Here is a 15,307-nt window from a genome sequence, read left to right on the forward strand (position 1 = left end):
TTACGTTGTCAGAAAAAATATATTTTCCTAACTTTTGTGTTGTTTTCTGCAGTTGTAAATTGGTCAAACTTTATTCTTCTTCTTATTCTGTTTTATTTTATGAAGGTGACAGCATGAGCTATACGGCTCAATGTCAAAATGGAGTGGTGTGGAGAGAAATTTTCACTGTTGGCCTTTTGCCCTCATAAAGAATTTATATGCCCACTGGAATCAATGAGAGATATTTTATCTCGTTCCTCCGTGAGTAACCTTTTGATAACCTGAGGCAACATCAAGGAGTGTGACTTGTAGTTCCTTAGAAAAATGAAAAGATAAATGATAAACTATTCTTTTTTGTACAAGATAAGACAGTGTGTCTTCCTTTCAGTGTTAGTGTACTGTTTCCTTCAACGGTGAGATTCTAGATCATTCCAGCCAGCCAAGGCGGAAGAAAGAGTCCCACAGATCCCAGTATGCACACCAGTACAAACATCCAGAGGAATATCCGGTCAATGACCATGGCCACATACTTCCAGTCCTCTTTCACCTAAGCAGAGAAGAGACACAGCAGAGAGGGACATTTCAAATTTAACACCACCTTTCTTTTTACAAGCTGTCAGTTTTCACCATTGACTGATTTCTCTCGAATGGCTGATTTTTTTCATTATCAGGCAGCTTTCTCCTAAATGTCAGTCAATTCTTGCTCGTCTCTCTTATAAAAAATTCAAGGTCAAATTACTGAGGTCCCATTGGCCTTTCTGGCTACAGACAGAACGAGCATTGCAGTGTTTACTGGTGTCAATAAATGCAATAACGTTTTGCATAGTTATTTTTTTAAATAACTGTACACATTTTACAACCTTCTCCTCCTATTCCACAAAGACCTCATTCATTTTTGTTTTGCCAGCAACTTAACAATTAACACTAGATCAGTAAGGTATACTTAAAGTGACTATATGTAAATTTTAAATGTTTCTGAAACTGTTATTTTCCATCTGATGATCATAAATGACCTGTAACAGCAAACGAGTGAAAACAGTGAAAAGAACGTTATTTTTATATAGTTTTTATTAATTCCTCTGCCCAGGTCCGATATTCCCCGCAAAGTGACAAAGTGATTTATGGCAGGTAGACGGAGTTACAGAGCACACATTCTGACGGGTCACAGATTTCGGCCTAACACCGGAAAAGCCTGTGTTAGTGTATCCAGCCAGGTAAAGGGTACCAGGAGATTTCTCTATATAGGTCCAATTGTATTTTAATTTTATTTTAGAAGTTATCTGCTGTAGTTATGGCTGATACTGGGACAGAACCATCACAGAAAAGAAGGAAATTAAACAAAGAACAACTAAAGCTAAAAGGGAAAGTGAAAGACAAACTCAAAGTTACATATAGCCACTTTCTGTTTTTTTACTGCTTACGAGTTTCCAAATCAAAATATATTTTTACAGATATATTTCAAAGTGATAAATATGAGTTATGTAATTTTTTGACACTGTCAAAACTAAAGACCATGCAGTATGACACATGAACAGGCAACATGGGGTAAAGTCTCAGTCATTTTTGTAATGAAATATCAGTACTATGTAAACATTTAGAAACTATAATGGCACCAAGTAATACCAAGGCTTTACTGATTACTTAAATGAATATAGTTTCAACTTACTGAAAAATCTGCATCCTCAGCCCTGAGATGATCAGCGACGTACTGAACGCCTTCTATGGCCCGTTGCATAGCTGGGGAAATAGTTGAAACCAAGGTGCCCTGTTGGGTACGCGGGTCTTTAGTGGGCTCTACTGTGAGGGTTTCTGCTAAGTGATCTGTAGGGCTTTGTTTCTTCACCCACCCTGCAATTGCCATGAGTCCAGGCCCTTCATCATGCAGACAGCAGTACTGGAAGCTGCTGGAGCGACACCGATGCCCAGCTCTCTGAGGAAGCTCCTTCTGTTGGTCACACATTTGCTCTACACTGAGAGATCGGCCATTTGGGGCCAGTGTAATTGGTTCTTCCGTGGATAGGCTGCAGAGTGGGCCCAGTGGCAATGTTGGGGCCAAGGACAATTGGGAAGAAGATGAGGCTGCAGAGTTGTGGGCCCGTAGGGACTGTTTCTCGGAAAGAACTGAATACTGACCGGATGCGGACCGGCAGAAAATGTTGGCCTTTAGTGGGTGATCATCCTCGTTGCGGTTCTCAAGAGGGGAAGAGAATGGAGAAGGTGAGCAGACAAGGATGCTTGGACTGTTGGATGAAGTCTTTGGGAGTGTATTCTCTACCTGCCCCATCTGTCTCAACTCTGTCTCTAACCCTGTCCAAAAGGCTTGTGAGTTGCCTGTTGCAGATATGGTGGTAGGACGGTGCATCATCTCGATAAGCTTTTTGCAGTTCTGCTTGGCTGTGCCTGGCGGACGCTTCATGAAGAGGACTCGAGGCACCATGTCCAAAAATACTCTCCGCACCCAGTGAGGCATGCCATGGGTTTGTGGTGATCGGTGATGTACGTTCAACACAAAGACAGTAATTATGATGGAGAGTGTGACAAAGACCATGGTGAACAGCAGATATTCACCAATCAGTGGAATAACCAGTGATGTAGACGGTATAATCTCTGTGATCAGCAGGAGGAATACTGTTAGCGACAGTAACACTGAGATACACAAGGTGATCTTCTCTCCACATTGCGATGGCAAATAAAAAACCAACACAGTCAAACAGGAGATAAGAAGACAGGGGATGATAAGGTTAATGGTGTAGAACAACGGAAGCCTCCGGATGATGAAGTAGTAAGTGATGTCTGCGTAGATCTCTGTGCAGCACTCATACTTTTTGGTATTGTACTTGCCCACAGCATTGACAATGACCCACTCGCCGCTCTCCCAGTAGTCCATTTGGTCCACATCACTGGCCATGCTGATCAGATCGATTTTGGCGCGGTCATAGGTCCACGAGCCAAACTTCATCTTGCAGCTTTGCTGGTCAAAAGGAAAAAATGTGACATCTATGCTGCATGAAGACTTGTAAATGGCCGGTGGCATCCATTTTATCTGACCATCATAGAACAGATGTGCCTTAGTGAGGTGAGTTACCGCAAAGTCGCCATCAGCGCTGCAGAATGGGATGTAAGAGGGAAGAAAAGTGGGGGGGGGGGACGGGGGGAGAATAAAATGCATTTTACATTTTTACTGTAATCAAGAAATGCATTACAAGATTACAAATTTTAGCCAAATTCTTCAAGCAATACTTTTTTAGATGACAAAAATCTTAACTTTGGTGGAGTAGACCTTGATTCTTAAATCCAAATGTTCTTGTTTTTGACCACATCTCATGGTTCTCTTCAATGGACAGAGTTTGGTCATTTGTTCTCAGTTGAAAGCTCTGGTAAAAGCTAGTAAGTTGACTGTTTTTAACCACTCACTACAGTGAAAAACATAATTTAGCACTAAGCATGATTTTAGCACTGCAGTTATTAAATAGTTCTTGTAACAAGCAATGAATTAGAAGCTAGCCAAGCTAGAAGCTATTTTATTTGAATGTCTGGCTGAACAAATGAGGACTTCTAAATTTTTGCTAAATTTTACATCGCTGATATTCTTTAAACAATAACTATGTCAGTAGGAGAACATAACTGGGGAATTATTTAGTATGATTCAAATGTTTTGTTTCTTTTCTCTTATTTTACTCACTCACTACACAAATTTGGGAAAGACACAATATTTGGTAATATATGTATACCAATGACGCTCACATTTACATGTCTATATCACCAAGCAAATAAAAGATTGCATGTCCAGTGTTGGGTAAATAAAAATAAAATGAAAGGGCAATTTGGCAAAATAAATTGTTTTTGGTGCCAAAGAAGAAATACTGGATGTCAGTTATCTAATCTCTGAAAACTGTCATGGCGACAGCTGCCCTATCCTCCTCTCTCTCATCTCCTGCCTTTATAATCTGATTCATCTTTGTTGAAATTCTCTCATTGTTCCAGCCCTGCCATGACACACCTGAGCCCCACCCATTACTTCCTGCCTCAGGTCATCATCTGACCGAGTCATCTGTCCACCTTGTTGCAATTAGCTTCAGTACATATCCAGATTAGCCATCAATCACTGCGTTAGATCGTCTACGTTGCCATCATTCTGTTTTGCCTGTATCTGATCTGTTCTGCCATAGCCCTCTGTATTCCTTGTTGCCAAATGTAAGCCTGTGTTTTGACCTAGTAAAGACCATTGAAGGGCCAATGCATGTTGCCTTTTAGTCTGATCAAGTATTACATTAAAGTTAGTCTATATCAACGACATTTCATTTTCGTGATTGCTCCGGTGGCTGAAAATTTCGCCGGATGTCCCTTATTTCGGCTGGATGTCCGTCACCTTCCGCTTTCTTTGTGTTGCCAGATCTCTGCAGGGTAAATCAAGCTAGCTAGACTATCTGTCTGAGTTTTCTGTTGCACGACTAAAACAATCTTTGTCGCGGTCAGCCTGGTGGTGTTCTTGCCATTGTTTTTGTATTGTTGTTACTTGTCTTTTTTTTGCTTTGCCTTGCTTTAATGTTGTACCACTTTAAGCGTACTGTTTATTTGATTTATTGAATTAGTCATAAAAAAGATTCTTAGAATGTACAAGCGAATTGTATGTTAAATCGTATGCTTTAATAAAAAGACATTTGAGTAAAACAATCTTTGAACGTACACGTTCCACCAAAACAAATTCCTTCCCGAGGCTATTTTGCAGAGGCACCGTACCTGAGCTTACCGCCGCTCAAGACGATTGTGATTGGTTAAAGAAATGCCAATAAACCATAGACTGTTAATAATATTTACAGCCTATGCAATAAACCAGAGCACGTTTTTCTCCCATCCTGGAATGCTGTGTGGACTAGCCAGACCCTCCTTTGCAGCGCTGTGGTGGAAGGTCTGGCAATGCAAGACTACAATAAAGTCAACCTAAGTCAGATATTTTGGTGTAGTCATAGATTTAAGATCTAAATCTATCACATCAAGACATCAACAACATCAGCCTTTTACCAACATAATAATATAGCAATAATTAAATAATTCATGTCGAAATCTCTAGTCTACATCTCCAGTAGGTTCAGAAATCAGACATATACAGCTCACTCTGAACTCTGCTGCTCAAGTCTTTACAAGCCTAAGAAAGTTAAGCACATAACGCACAAATGTATTTATTTATTTCATGTCATTTTCTTGTTTTAGTCAGCGTCTTATGTAAAAGTTGTTTCTGATACAGTTTTTATATTAGCTGATTTGCCTTATTTAGGGTGAAATAAATACAGGTCGACTGGATGCATCTTATCTGAAGCCCTTAAAAACACACCCAATTACATTTCATCTTCTAATTCCCAGCGTAATGTATTGCTTTGTACGATGTGCCGAGCGTTGTTTGTAACCACATCCATTAAGACTGACCTTGTTCACATTTATTTTAGCTAAATTACTTTATGACATTGGCACAGGACAAGATGTTTGGCACAGCAACAGAATCTTCATGTTTTCCCTCCAGTCATACCATCTGTTGAAATTAGATCATTAGTTATTATGTGATTATTTTTGCCTTTAATGTGGCAACGTTTAAAGGTGCCATTATGCTCATTTTCAGGTTCATACTTTTATTTTGGGTTTCTACCAGAACATGTTTACATGCTTTAATGTTCAAAAAAACATTATTTTTCTCATAAGGTCTGTCTGTGTTTCTCTGTCTGAAACGCTCCATTTTAGCGTCTGTTCTTTAAGTCCGCTTCCCGAAAAAGCCCAGTCTGCTCTGATTAATTAGCCTTACCGGGTCTTCCGCATAATGCGCTCTTGGAATGACTGTAGCTGCATTTTCTACCAATAATGTAATTGTGACACCACAACCGTACGGAAGTCCTGGCGGCTTGTTTAAAGGAACAGTTTCTGAATACGGGCTGTGTGCAATTCTCTGTGGATTGAGCGTTTTGATACTTTCACAGTATTTAAGGGACTATAGCACCTCGACCTGCTCACTTTTTACAATATGGGACCTTTTGAACAATATGGGATCCCAGAAACTCTCTCAATTTCTTCACATGAAAACAAGCTACTGCATTGACACAGATCCTCACTTGTTGTAGAGGACGATGTCGGGCCTCCAGATGATCTCTGAGGGTATACGGATGGAAGTTACATTTTCGTATTCTTCCGGGTTCCAGCGGAGTTTGTAATCGTTCCATTCCTGTAGGAAATCATTGATCATATTTATATTCTGTAGCTTTATGTTCAACTGAATCTTTAGCATGTGTTTTTAGCTCTCATTATGACATACTTGCTTGACCCAGACGTTTGTGGTCATCATCTGGTTCTTCTCATCCTGATTTCACGTAAACGGAAGAGAAATGACTATGACATGCATCTTATTTCAAATGAATTGTATGTCAGTATTGATGAGCACACAGGTAGAATTTCTTTGAACATCTCATAAGAAAGCTATTTCATGTATCAGTTTCAAATCCACATACATACCCGTCATTCATAAAGACTGATTAGTTGTGTAATACACCAGAAAAAAGAAGAAAAAAAACTTAGGCAGTGCTTCATGCAAAAACACCCTCACTGTACGGTGTCTTGTATTGCTTTGCTGCAACTGCTGGCAAGCTGCTATCTCCAGCTCATTCCCTGCAACATCTAAGACACAACAGTCAGTGAAAACACACTGTAGGAGAAGACAACTTCACCAAGAGCTGACTCTCACTACCAGGCATGTGAAGCAAGCACTGCCACCTAATTGTGTGACAACAACCTGGAGAATCATCCCCGTAACAATGCAGGCTGCACATATTCAGACTTAAAGCTGCACTAAATGGCAGTTAGAGGGGTTATTAAACAATTTTACCTTAAGCCAACAGAAACCCTGCAACATGATTTGTGTCTGTTATGCGAAGATAAGACAAGAGGCAAGTTAGAGTAGAGATGTTATTTTGTTGAGACCAGCTGTGTCTGGATTTTACTGCCAGTGTTAGCATGCTTGACAACTGAATTTAATTTGGGAAAATAATTCAATCTCTTCTGTTGTGGTTTAATTTCCGCTGATAGGTGATCTGTATATTTAGATTAATTTCTTTCCTGGTGAAGCTTTGAGCTGGTTGTTATTATGATCATAATGAATATAATACATACTACAGAAAGAGGGCCAAACCAGAATCTAAACTTAAGATATTTGCAGGTAAGTTTACATGCCGTGCTGCAGCTGACCAGTTTATTAGCTATTCAGCCTGCAAACTGGTATTAACAGTGCACTTTTCCCTGGTGAATGCTTGTTAGGTTGCTCGGTCAACATGCTTAGGGTGCAGGAGGAGACGTGGGTTCGTGTTTGTAAGTTAGATAAGAAGGAAACGTTAGCAGGAAAGCTGTTGTCGGTGGTCATTTAAGCAGGTTTCTGTCCGACTGTGGTAACCATCTGCCTATGATAGAATGGTGACATTACTGCTTTCTGAAAATATGGTTTAAAAAGAAGCGATTTGATTGGCTGTATGAAAACGTCTATGTAGATGGAGAACTAGCGTTATTCCGACAGATTGAAGCAAAGCTGGGGGCGCCATTATGAAATGATATAAACTAAAGAAACACAGGACAAGTGATTCACAGAGCAGATATGCTGTAGCAGCTATTGGTGAAACTTGACAATGCTGTGAGTTTTTACTCACCACATCAATAAGCTGGGCAATAGACAGTCCAAAGTGGACTAGCACTGTGTCTGAGGTGTTTTCCACAGGCCGAGAGAGCTTATTGTAATGTACGAACAGATCATGGAGCAGCCTCTCTTCAGCGTGGGCACGAGGTCCAACTTGGAAACAAACTGAGGGGAAAGAAGAAGAGATTAGCAACACATTGTTTTCAGCACTTATGTGTCATTACATTTTTTATTTTTATTTTGAAACAATACATTTGCTTACAGTGTAAGAGTAGTTAATATTGCTACTCCTTTGTGCTCATTTACGACAGTGGCATTCTATAGACTTATAACCAGTTTGAATTGTTTCTCTTTTTGCACATTTATTTGAAATAGAAACCCTGATTTCAAATGCATATTATTAATACTGAATATTTTTTGTACCATCTACAATACAATCATTTATAATGAACTTAGCTGATCCATGCCCCTATGAAAAATTCACTGTACAGATTACAATCTAAAAGGAGGGTGACCTCTATTATACAGGTGGGATACGGTTACACAGGACTGTATCTGAGGGATGAGTGGGGAAGAGGGGGGAGGAGATGAGAGAAGGAAAAAGCGGAAGCATGAATCTGAGTCTGAGGACATCCTCTGTGGCTCTGAATAGACGTGCTGATGGAGCGATCTGTCGAGACGTCTCATCCTTCCCTCCCTCCCTCCCTCCCTCTCACCCTCTCTGCCATGGCCACTCTGATGGAGCAACTCAACCCTCCGTCCCCCGCAGTGAGGATGACCTAACAAGGTCTGGGAACAATTAAAGAGACAAGGTTCGTCCCGAGACTCGTACAGTACAATGTCCTTTGTATTCCAATCCTTTTCTCCATATTCAATTAGGCATTTTTCTATTCTGGACATTGATGAATTGATATGTCATTGAATTACCTGCACAGTGCACATAGGCTGGATTTTGTTTCAGCACAGCCTAACTGAGATTTCATTATGCCTGGCACTATACGTATATTGTATATATTGTTCTTTTCTGTGCATAATCTATCTATCTATCTATCTATCTATCAATCACAAAGATGCTCTGCTGTTCTAACCTGTATTCTTAAAACAGGGACACAGGTGTTGTTGTCATGCTGCCGGCCTTCCTCTCAGGTTTTCCTACCCACTCAATCAAAGCTGATGGACTGTCCTTCAGTTGCCTGAAAACTGGCATCCTCTGTTTTTAAAGGCTTGGGATCAATATCTTATTAAATGGATATAGTTTCTTTTTTTTCCCTCCACATATTTACTTCCTTTTCTCCCTGAATGTGTTTGACATGTCCAGATGCTCAACAACCTTGAAATGTCTTTACATTTATAGATGAAAGTAACCAACATGGGTACCTTTGTTCCATCACATCAGCTCAGAGTGATATCTGTTGAAGGCAGCTGATATTATAATATGTATTTATGTCAATAAAGAGGGACGCTCCACTAGATTCTAAAGCAGCCTTGCAACTAATGGGTTTAGATGGGGGAGCTCACAGGATGTCATGCCTGTGACAATGTGTGGGTCAGAGCAGTAATGTGTGCAGGAGAAAATAGGTAACTGTTGGATGAGTTTACTACTGTATAATGGGATTTAAAGGACACTATAATTAGCACCTGCAGACTGTGATGTTACCAATCACTTAGCATGGAGAATCTGAACTTTAATTCCAGTTGGCTGTCATATATTTACTTGACTTTCATTTTTCTATTTTTGTGAGTAGATCCAGTTTCTTCTCCTTTAAATCATGACATTCCCCTGAATAAAATAAAATGAATTTTGTAAATCATCCAGAAAAGTTAATCAAATAAAAAAGCAAATGTAATTTCTAGTAATGTTTATTTGCTGATATTTTCAGGTTTGCAAAGCACAAGTCAAACAGTTTCGTCCTGCTTAGTTATCTAGATGTATCAGAGGTACTGGACCCAGTTCTGTCCTAATTTGATCAATGTATTGTCATAGGCCAGTAATGCATGAGCAGCAAATATTACTTTATATGAGTCCTGCTCCGGAACTAGGCAGACTGAGCTTGTTACCAGGGCTCTAAGCAACAGAGGCAGTTCCTCACTCCTTGTCCAATAAAAACAAAGTTTTTGTGTCTTGAAGGTTGTGTGTTTTGTCAGTGATTGTGGTCATCATCTTGTCAGATTCTTTAGATAAACGATTGGGGATGGGAGGTTTTTGAAACTGCGTTTTTAAAACATTTTCTTTGGACACTTTCCATCACTTTCAAAATAATATATTCATGACATAAACAAAACTAAACATAACAAAATAGAGAAAATACAGCTATATAAGAGCTGTTCAATTACTTATTACAGATCCGGGCTCAGGCATCAACTTTGGTGGTGCTGATTGACTTGAGCACCGCAATATTTTCACCCAAAATCTATGAAAATATATATAATGTGTGATGAATATAAAAGTTAAAACACCCTCTCAATAAGCATAGGCCAGCCTCCCCTTAAGCAAATATTTTAAATAAATAACCCGCTCACCCTTTTCTGATAGCCCATCACTTCTCACCCCCCAATAATTTCACACAGTCCCTTATGTTGATAAAGAAAATGAGAATCTGCAATGTTAATTATTTACCTTGTGGAGGAAGACTGAAGACAAGTATACTCAGACATTTGTATAAATCCATAGTGAACTCCCTCCAACTTCTGCGGGATTTCAGTCCAAATGGTCAGTCATCTGTCCTGTAACAGGTTAGATCAGGTTAAATAGCCAGATGGAGAGGTCATGTTAGTCTGTGTCAGCCCCGGCCTGGTGTTCCTCCTGGTTCCATCTGTCCATCTCTTCAGTTGCTCTTCTGAGTGTCCGTTTGAAGGAGCACAGACCTGTAGTTTAGTTTCCCTGACCTAACAATTGAAGGTTCCTCCTCGCTCCACTGGAATCCTTAATCCAAGTGGTTTATCCCGCTGTTCTCCACCCTCCCTGTCTACATTACTCCCTCCCTTGCCTCTCATCTCTCCGCCTCCTCACTTCATCTCCCTCACTCTCGCTCTCTCTCACACACACCTCATTTCTCTCTGTGCATTCTCTTTCCCTCCTACTTATTTGCTTTTCTCCCTGTTCGTTTTCTCTCTCCATCACTTATATGAAAAACAGTGAACGTGTGTGTGTGTGTGTGTGTGTGTGTGTGTGTGTGTATATATATACAGTATTCTCTCTTTCCCTCACACACACAAATCTGTCTCAAAAATATCTGTTGAGATACCAGTATACAGTATACACGAGCAGTGCGGTTTTGATCTTTGTATGTGAGCTGCGTTACAGAGTGTGTGCAGCCTGTATGTAGATACCTGTCAAAGTCCAGTCTGGTAGAAATGACCATGAGTCATAGAACCTCTGGATACTCTTCAATCTCCTCTCTGCCCGGTTTCCCAGGAGCATAAAATCTCCAATCCCCCCTCTCCCTTTATCTTACACCCCTCCTCTCTCTTTTTACGTAAACACCCCTGACCCTCTCAATGTTTTTCCCCACATAATGCTTCACACACCGACAGAGATTTCCCTTTTTTTGCAACCTCTCTGTGCTTCACTGCCTGTATGCTTTACAGCTTTTATACGTCAGCAGAGCTCAGTGCCGAGGCTAGCCATCTATTGAGACAGTTGCTGTACATCTTTTTACTTTTCCCCAGCAGTGCCAACATGTCATGTTTTGATGACACAAAGTAAGAGACAATAACTGAAGACACTTAAATAAAACCTTGACTCTCAAAAGTCATGTTTACTTGAAATTGGCTAAGGAAGAAACCACTTTAAAACGTATGACTGTGTTACATGATTTAGTCCAACAAAAGAGGTCCAGGCGGAGATATATTTTGCTGCTGTAGATGTCTTTGTCAGATATGTTTCTTTTTAATACACATGGAGCCCACAGAGAAAAGCCCCCGCAGTGTACATATTGATTTTTTTCTGATCAAAGACTCAGCTCTCTTGATCCAGTGATGACTAACGGTGACTTGACAGATGAAGAGATTCCTCTCACCGGTGTGTTGCCACAGCGCAGATGTACATTCTTACCATCAGAGATTTGATAGCCGATTATTTAGTTGGATTGCTGACAGGAGTCCAACAGGAATTTGTAAGTGGGACAACGCAGCAGCAGGGGGCCACTGGAAGAGGAAAATTTCACTTTCAGTAAAGGGCAGGGTGCACAAATATGCCAGTTACAGCCTGGTGGCTGACACTTATAGCTTATCTAACACCTACATATAAAACACATATCAGCTCCCTCTGTGGCCACCTCAGCTGATAAAGACCATCTGTGCGCTCTTCCAATGGTAAGGAAGAATAAGGTCTGGCAATATTCATCTCTTGCAGCAGCCTCCCTAATAATTGGACATGTCCTGAAATCGTAAAGGATTTGGTAATCCCTAAGCAAGCATTTTGACCTCTCTCAGATGGTCACAACCCAAACACACTTGCTGACCCTCTGTAGCCATGTTAGTAAGCAGCTGAGGTGGGTGGCAGCTACATACAAATTCCTGAGTTTCCAGAGTTGAAAAATCTGGCACCAGAAAAGAGTAAGCTACACAGTGTATTGGCATTTGACAGCCCTTTCAATACAACTGGTTTGTATAAAGCCATTACGTGCATACATTTTAGAGCTCTAGGTATGGCAACGAGGAAAAGAGGCGGAACACATTGGCTGAAATGAAATCTCGGAACCCATCAGCTATTGTCTAACGAGAAAATCAGAATGAAGCAGGGCAGCCAGAGGCCATCAGGAGGTAAAACAAGAAAACATGTTCTCCATAAAATATGATCCAGTTTCACCAAAATTAGTGATAGTGCTGTAAAGTGTTACAGCACTTCTCCAGGGAGATTGTACCCGCCCAACAAAGTTAACGTCACAGGCGTTAGGGCTGTGTAATGGGAATGACAGAGGAACCATTGTCCCTATTAGTCAGAGAAGCATCAAAATTATTTTGAAGCTGTTATTTTATGGTAAACAAGTTACATAATGTCACTTTCAACACCAACGACTCAAAACTCCACTTGGGCTTGAAAGAATTGGATACCCTGCCAAACCTAGATTATTCATCGTCATTCTCACAAGTCTTTACTCATGCGGAGAAAGTGCAGGAGAGACAGCGTTATGAGAGACAAGAGGGGGGAAAAAACACAATGTACCCACACAAGAAATAGTATGCTCTGGAATATAATACTGATGCTGTGTCAGTCTGTGCATGTTATTTTATATCCGAAAACAGATAAAAGACTATGGTAGACTGGTACAATTGAGTCTGTTTGACTCTGCTGTTCTAGCACAGGGAAAATAAATTACTCAGCCAATTTATTATCATCAATAACTTATCAATATTATTATTGATAATAATGTATTGTTAAAAATGTAAAGAGGCTTTACATTTGTTGAAGAGTACATCATGATATTTGCATAAGTAGTCTCAACAATCAAGTTTTGGGACTTGAACATTACTTGGGACTTCAATGCCAAGACTTGAGACAATGTCCCACCTGAGCTTTACTGATGTACATGTAGTTCCAGATGTGATTTCTTCAGGTTCGAGTGACTTGGCCAAGTTAGATTGTGGCAAGGCCGACAGTACACTTAGCTGAAAAGCTAAGGCATGAAGTATAATATTTAATATTTATATTAAATATTTTATATAAACTCAGCACAAAAAGTAAGGATATTTGTGTTTGGTAGATTATTTCTCTGTGGTAACAATGCTTTTTGGCAATAAATCTTATACCGTTGGAAAGCCTGTTTAGTTCCCTTTCAAATGGTGCCCCATTTGTAAGGAGCATGCATTTGTGGGATGACCAGCAGCGCTGAGTATGTGGGTTGCGCCCATGAACAATTTGCCAAATCTTCTCTGCCAATGCCAAACAGCTTATTCTGCCATTGACTCATTTGGTGGATTGGATGATTGAAGTTTGAAGAAACAAGACATATTGGCAATTGAACAATTTATTCATTTCACAAACAGGAGCCTCAGTAGCGTGTGGAAGAACCATACACAGCCACAACAGCCTGGCACCTCCTCCTCATGCTGGTCACCAGCCTGGTCACACACTGCTGTGGGATGGCATCCCATTCTTCAACCAGCATTTGTCACAAGTCAGCCAACGTGGTTGTGTTGGTCACTCTGGCACGAACAGCACGCCCAAGCTGACAAGTGTTCAATGGGGTTGAGGTCAGGACTGCTAGCAGGCCATTCCATCCTCTCCACTCCCACATTCACCCTGTGGGGGCGAGCGTTGTCATCTTGGAGGATAGAGTTCGGTCCCAGACTGTGGCGATATGGGATTGCCACTGGTTGCAGAATCTCATCTCTAAATCAGGCACCTGATTGGCAGCACCTGGGGGTACCAGAAGCTCAAAACAAGTGTCAACAGTAACAGTTTGGCAAGAGAAGACTTGGCAAATATTTCATGAGCGCAACCCACATGCTCAGCGCTGCTGCTCATCCCACAAATGCATGTTCCTTACAAATGGGGCACCATTTGAAACTTGGAACTAAACAGGCTTTACAACGGTATAAGATTTATTGCCAAAAAGCATTGTTACCACAGAGAAATAATCTACCAAACACAAATTTCCTTACTTTTTGTGCTAAGTTTAATATGTATTATTTTATTTTAATGGTTGCTGATATACATTCTTATATATGCCTATTGTATAAATATGTAATCCAAAGCCTGCATCAACCACACAATGCATTTAAAACAATAACAATGACTTTCCACCGTATTACAGTTTCTCTCAGTCGCTTTGGTACATTTCTCTAATCATCCTCAACAGTAAGTGCATTTCTCAAAACAATTTGTACAAATAGCAAAACACCATGGATTACCTGCAAAAGCCAGTCTCTTGCTCAAAATCCTTAGTTCATCTCTCAAAAGTAAATATCTGTGTCAATGAACATGTCAGTGCCATCAGAATCACAAGGCCTTGTGTCATTGTGTACTTATAAGACAGTCAAATTGCTTAGTCATGTTTTCAACAGTGTCTCTGGAGGGATGTTCTGAAGTAAACTATGGCTAAAGTTTTGATGACAATTATTGTAAATTGTAGGTTACACCTTAGTGTATGTGGGAGTTTGATTGCAAGAGACTGGACAAGATTCACATTTACGCTTTTACTGTTTGTACTGTAATTTGTTGACAGACCATGTCATTGCGATACAGAAAGGAAAAGACAGCACTGCATAGTACAAAGAAAAAGAACAAAATTTAAATGTGAACATAGCACAATCTCCTTAAGGTAAACTGTACATGCAGTGCTGTAGGAATTACAGTGCAGTCTTCCTACACCTCCTGATGTTCCTGTCTGTTGGGCCACAAATTCTCATCCACATCACAACGAATATCTTCTCTTGCGATGTAGAGTGAAAAGAATCTTCTGCCTCTTCCTCCGTTTTGCAGAGGTATATTATATATATATATATATATATACACATATACATACACACACACACATACATATATAAATATATATACATACATACACACACACACACACATACACACATACACTTGCCAGTTGATGGTTCATGAGATGCACCTTTGTTAGAGAAAGTCAAGATTCACCTGGGAGCAATTTACCAATTCAGGACAGATTTAGAAAGTATGAAATATACTTGACATATTATGACAACTTGTTC

General features: G+C 40.2%; 1 protein-coding gene across 4 annotated transcripts; it reads right to left on the reverse strand.

Annotated features, from left to right (window-relative positions):
• Positions 1–400: 400 nt before the first annotated feature.
• LOC144520581 (neuronal acetylcholine receptor subunit alpha-4-like) lies at positions 401–10,311 on the reverse strand. Of its 4 annotated transcripts, none has more exons than XM_078254380.1 (6): positions 10,260–10,311; positions 7,656–7,807; positions 6,278–6,322; positions 6,078–6,187; positions 1,646–3,083; positions 401–526 (listed from the first exon to the last, which is right to left on the reverse strand). In XM_078254380.1, the coding sequence occupies exons 1-6, from the start codon at positions 10,309–10,311 to the stop codon at positions 401–403; spliced, it is 1,923 nt and encodes a 640-aa protein (XP_078110506.1). The 4 variants fall into 4 exon arrangements, with proteins under 4 accessions (XP_078110506.1, XP_078110508.1, XP_078110507.1 ...); XM_078254382.1 differs by lacking the exon at positions 10,260–10,311 and having other exon boundaries at positions 1,646–1,788; positions 2,335–3,083; positions 7,656–7,844; XM_078254381.1 differs by lacking the exon at positions 10,260–10,311 and having other exon boundaries at positions 1,646–1,800; positions 2,221–3,083; positions 7,656–7,844.
• Between the last annotated feature and the right edge of the window lie 4,996 nt (positions 10,312–15,307).

The sequence above is a fragment of the Sander vitreus genome, chromosome 7 (genome assembly GCF_031162955.1).
Source record: "Sander vitreus isolate 19-12246 chromosome 7, sanVit1, whole genome shotgun sequence".
Classification (NCBI taxonomy): Eukaryota; Metazoa; Chordata; class Actinopteri; order Perciformes; family Percidae; genus Sander; species Sander vitreus.

What these genes read in the sequence shown, in the direction of transcription:
- LOC144520581 (XM_078254380.1), bottom strand. Translation starts at nt 10,311, where the DNA reads ATGGATTTATACAAATGTCTGAGTATACTTGTCTTCAGTCTTCCTCCA. An exon ending in TTGCCCAGCTTATTGATGTG is followed by an intron (nt 6,323 to 7,655) that starts GTGAGTAAAAAC and finishes ACGTGAAATCAG; the next exon opens with GATGAGAAGAACCAGATGAT. An exon ending in GACATCGTCCTCTACAACAA is followed by an intron (nt 3,084 to 6,077) that starts GTGAGGATCTGT and finishes CCCATTCTGCAG; the next exon opens with CGCTGATGGCGACTTTGCGG.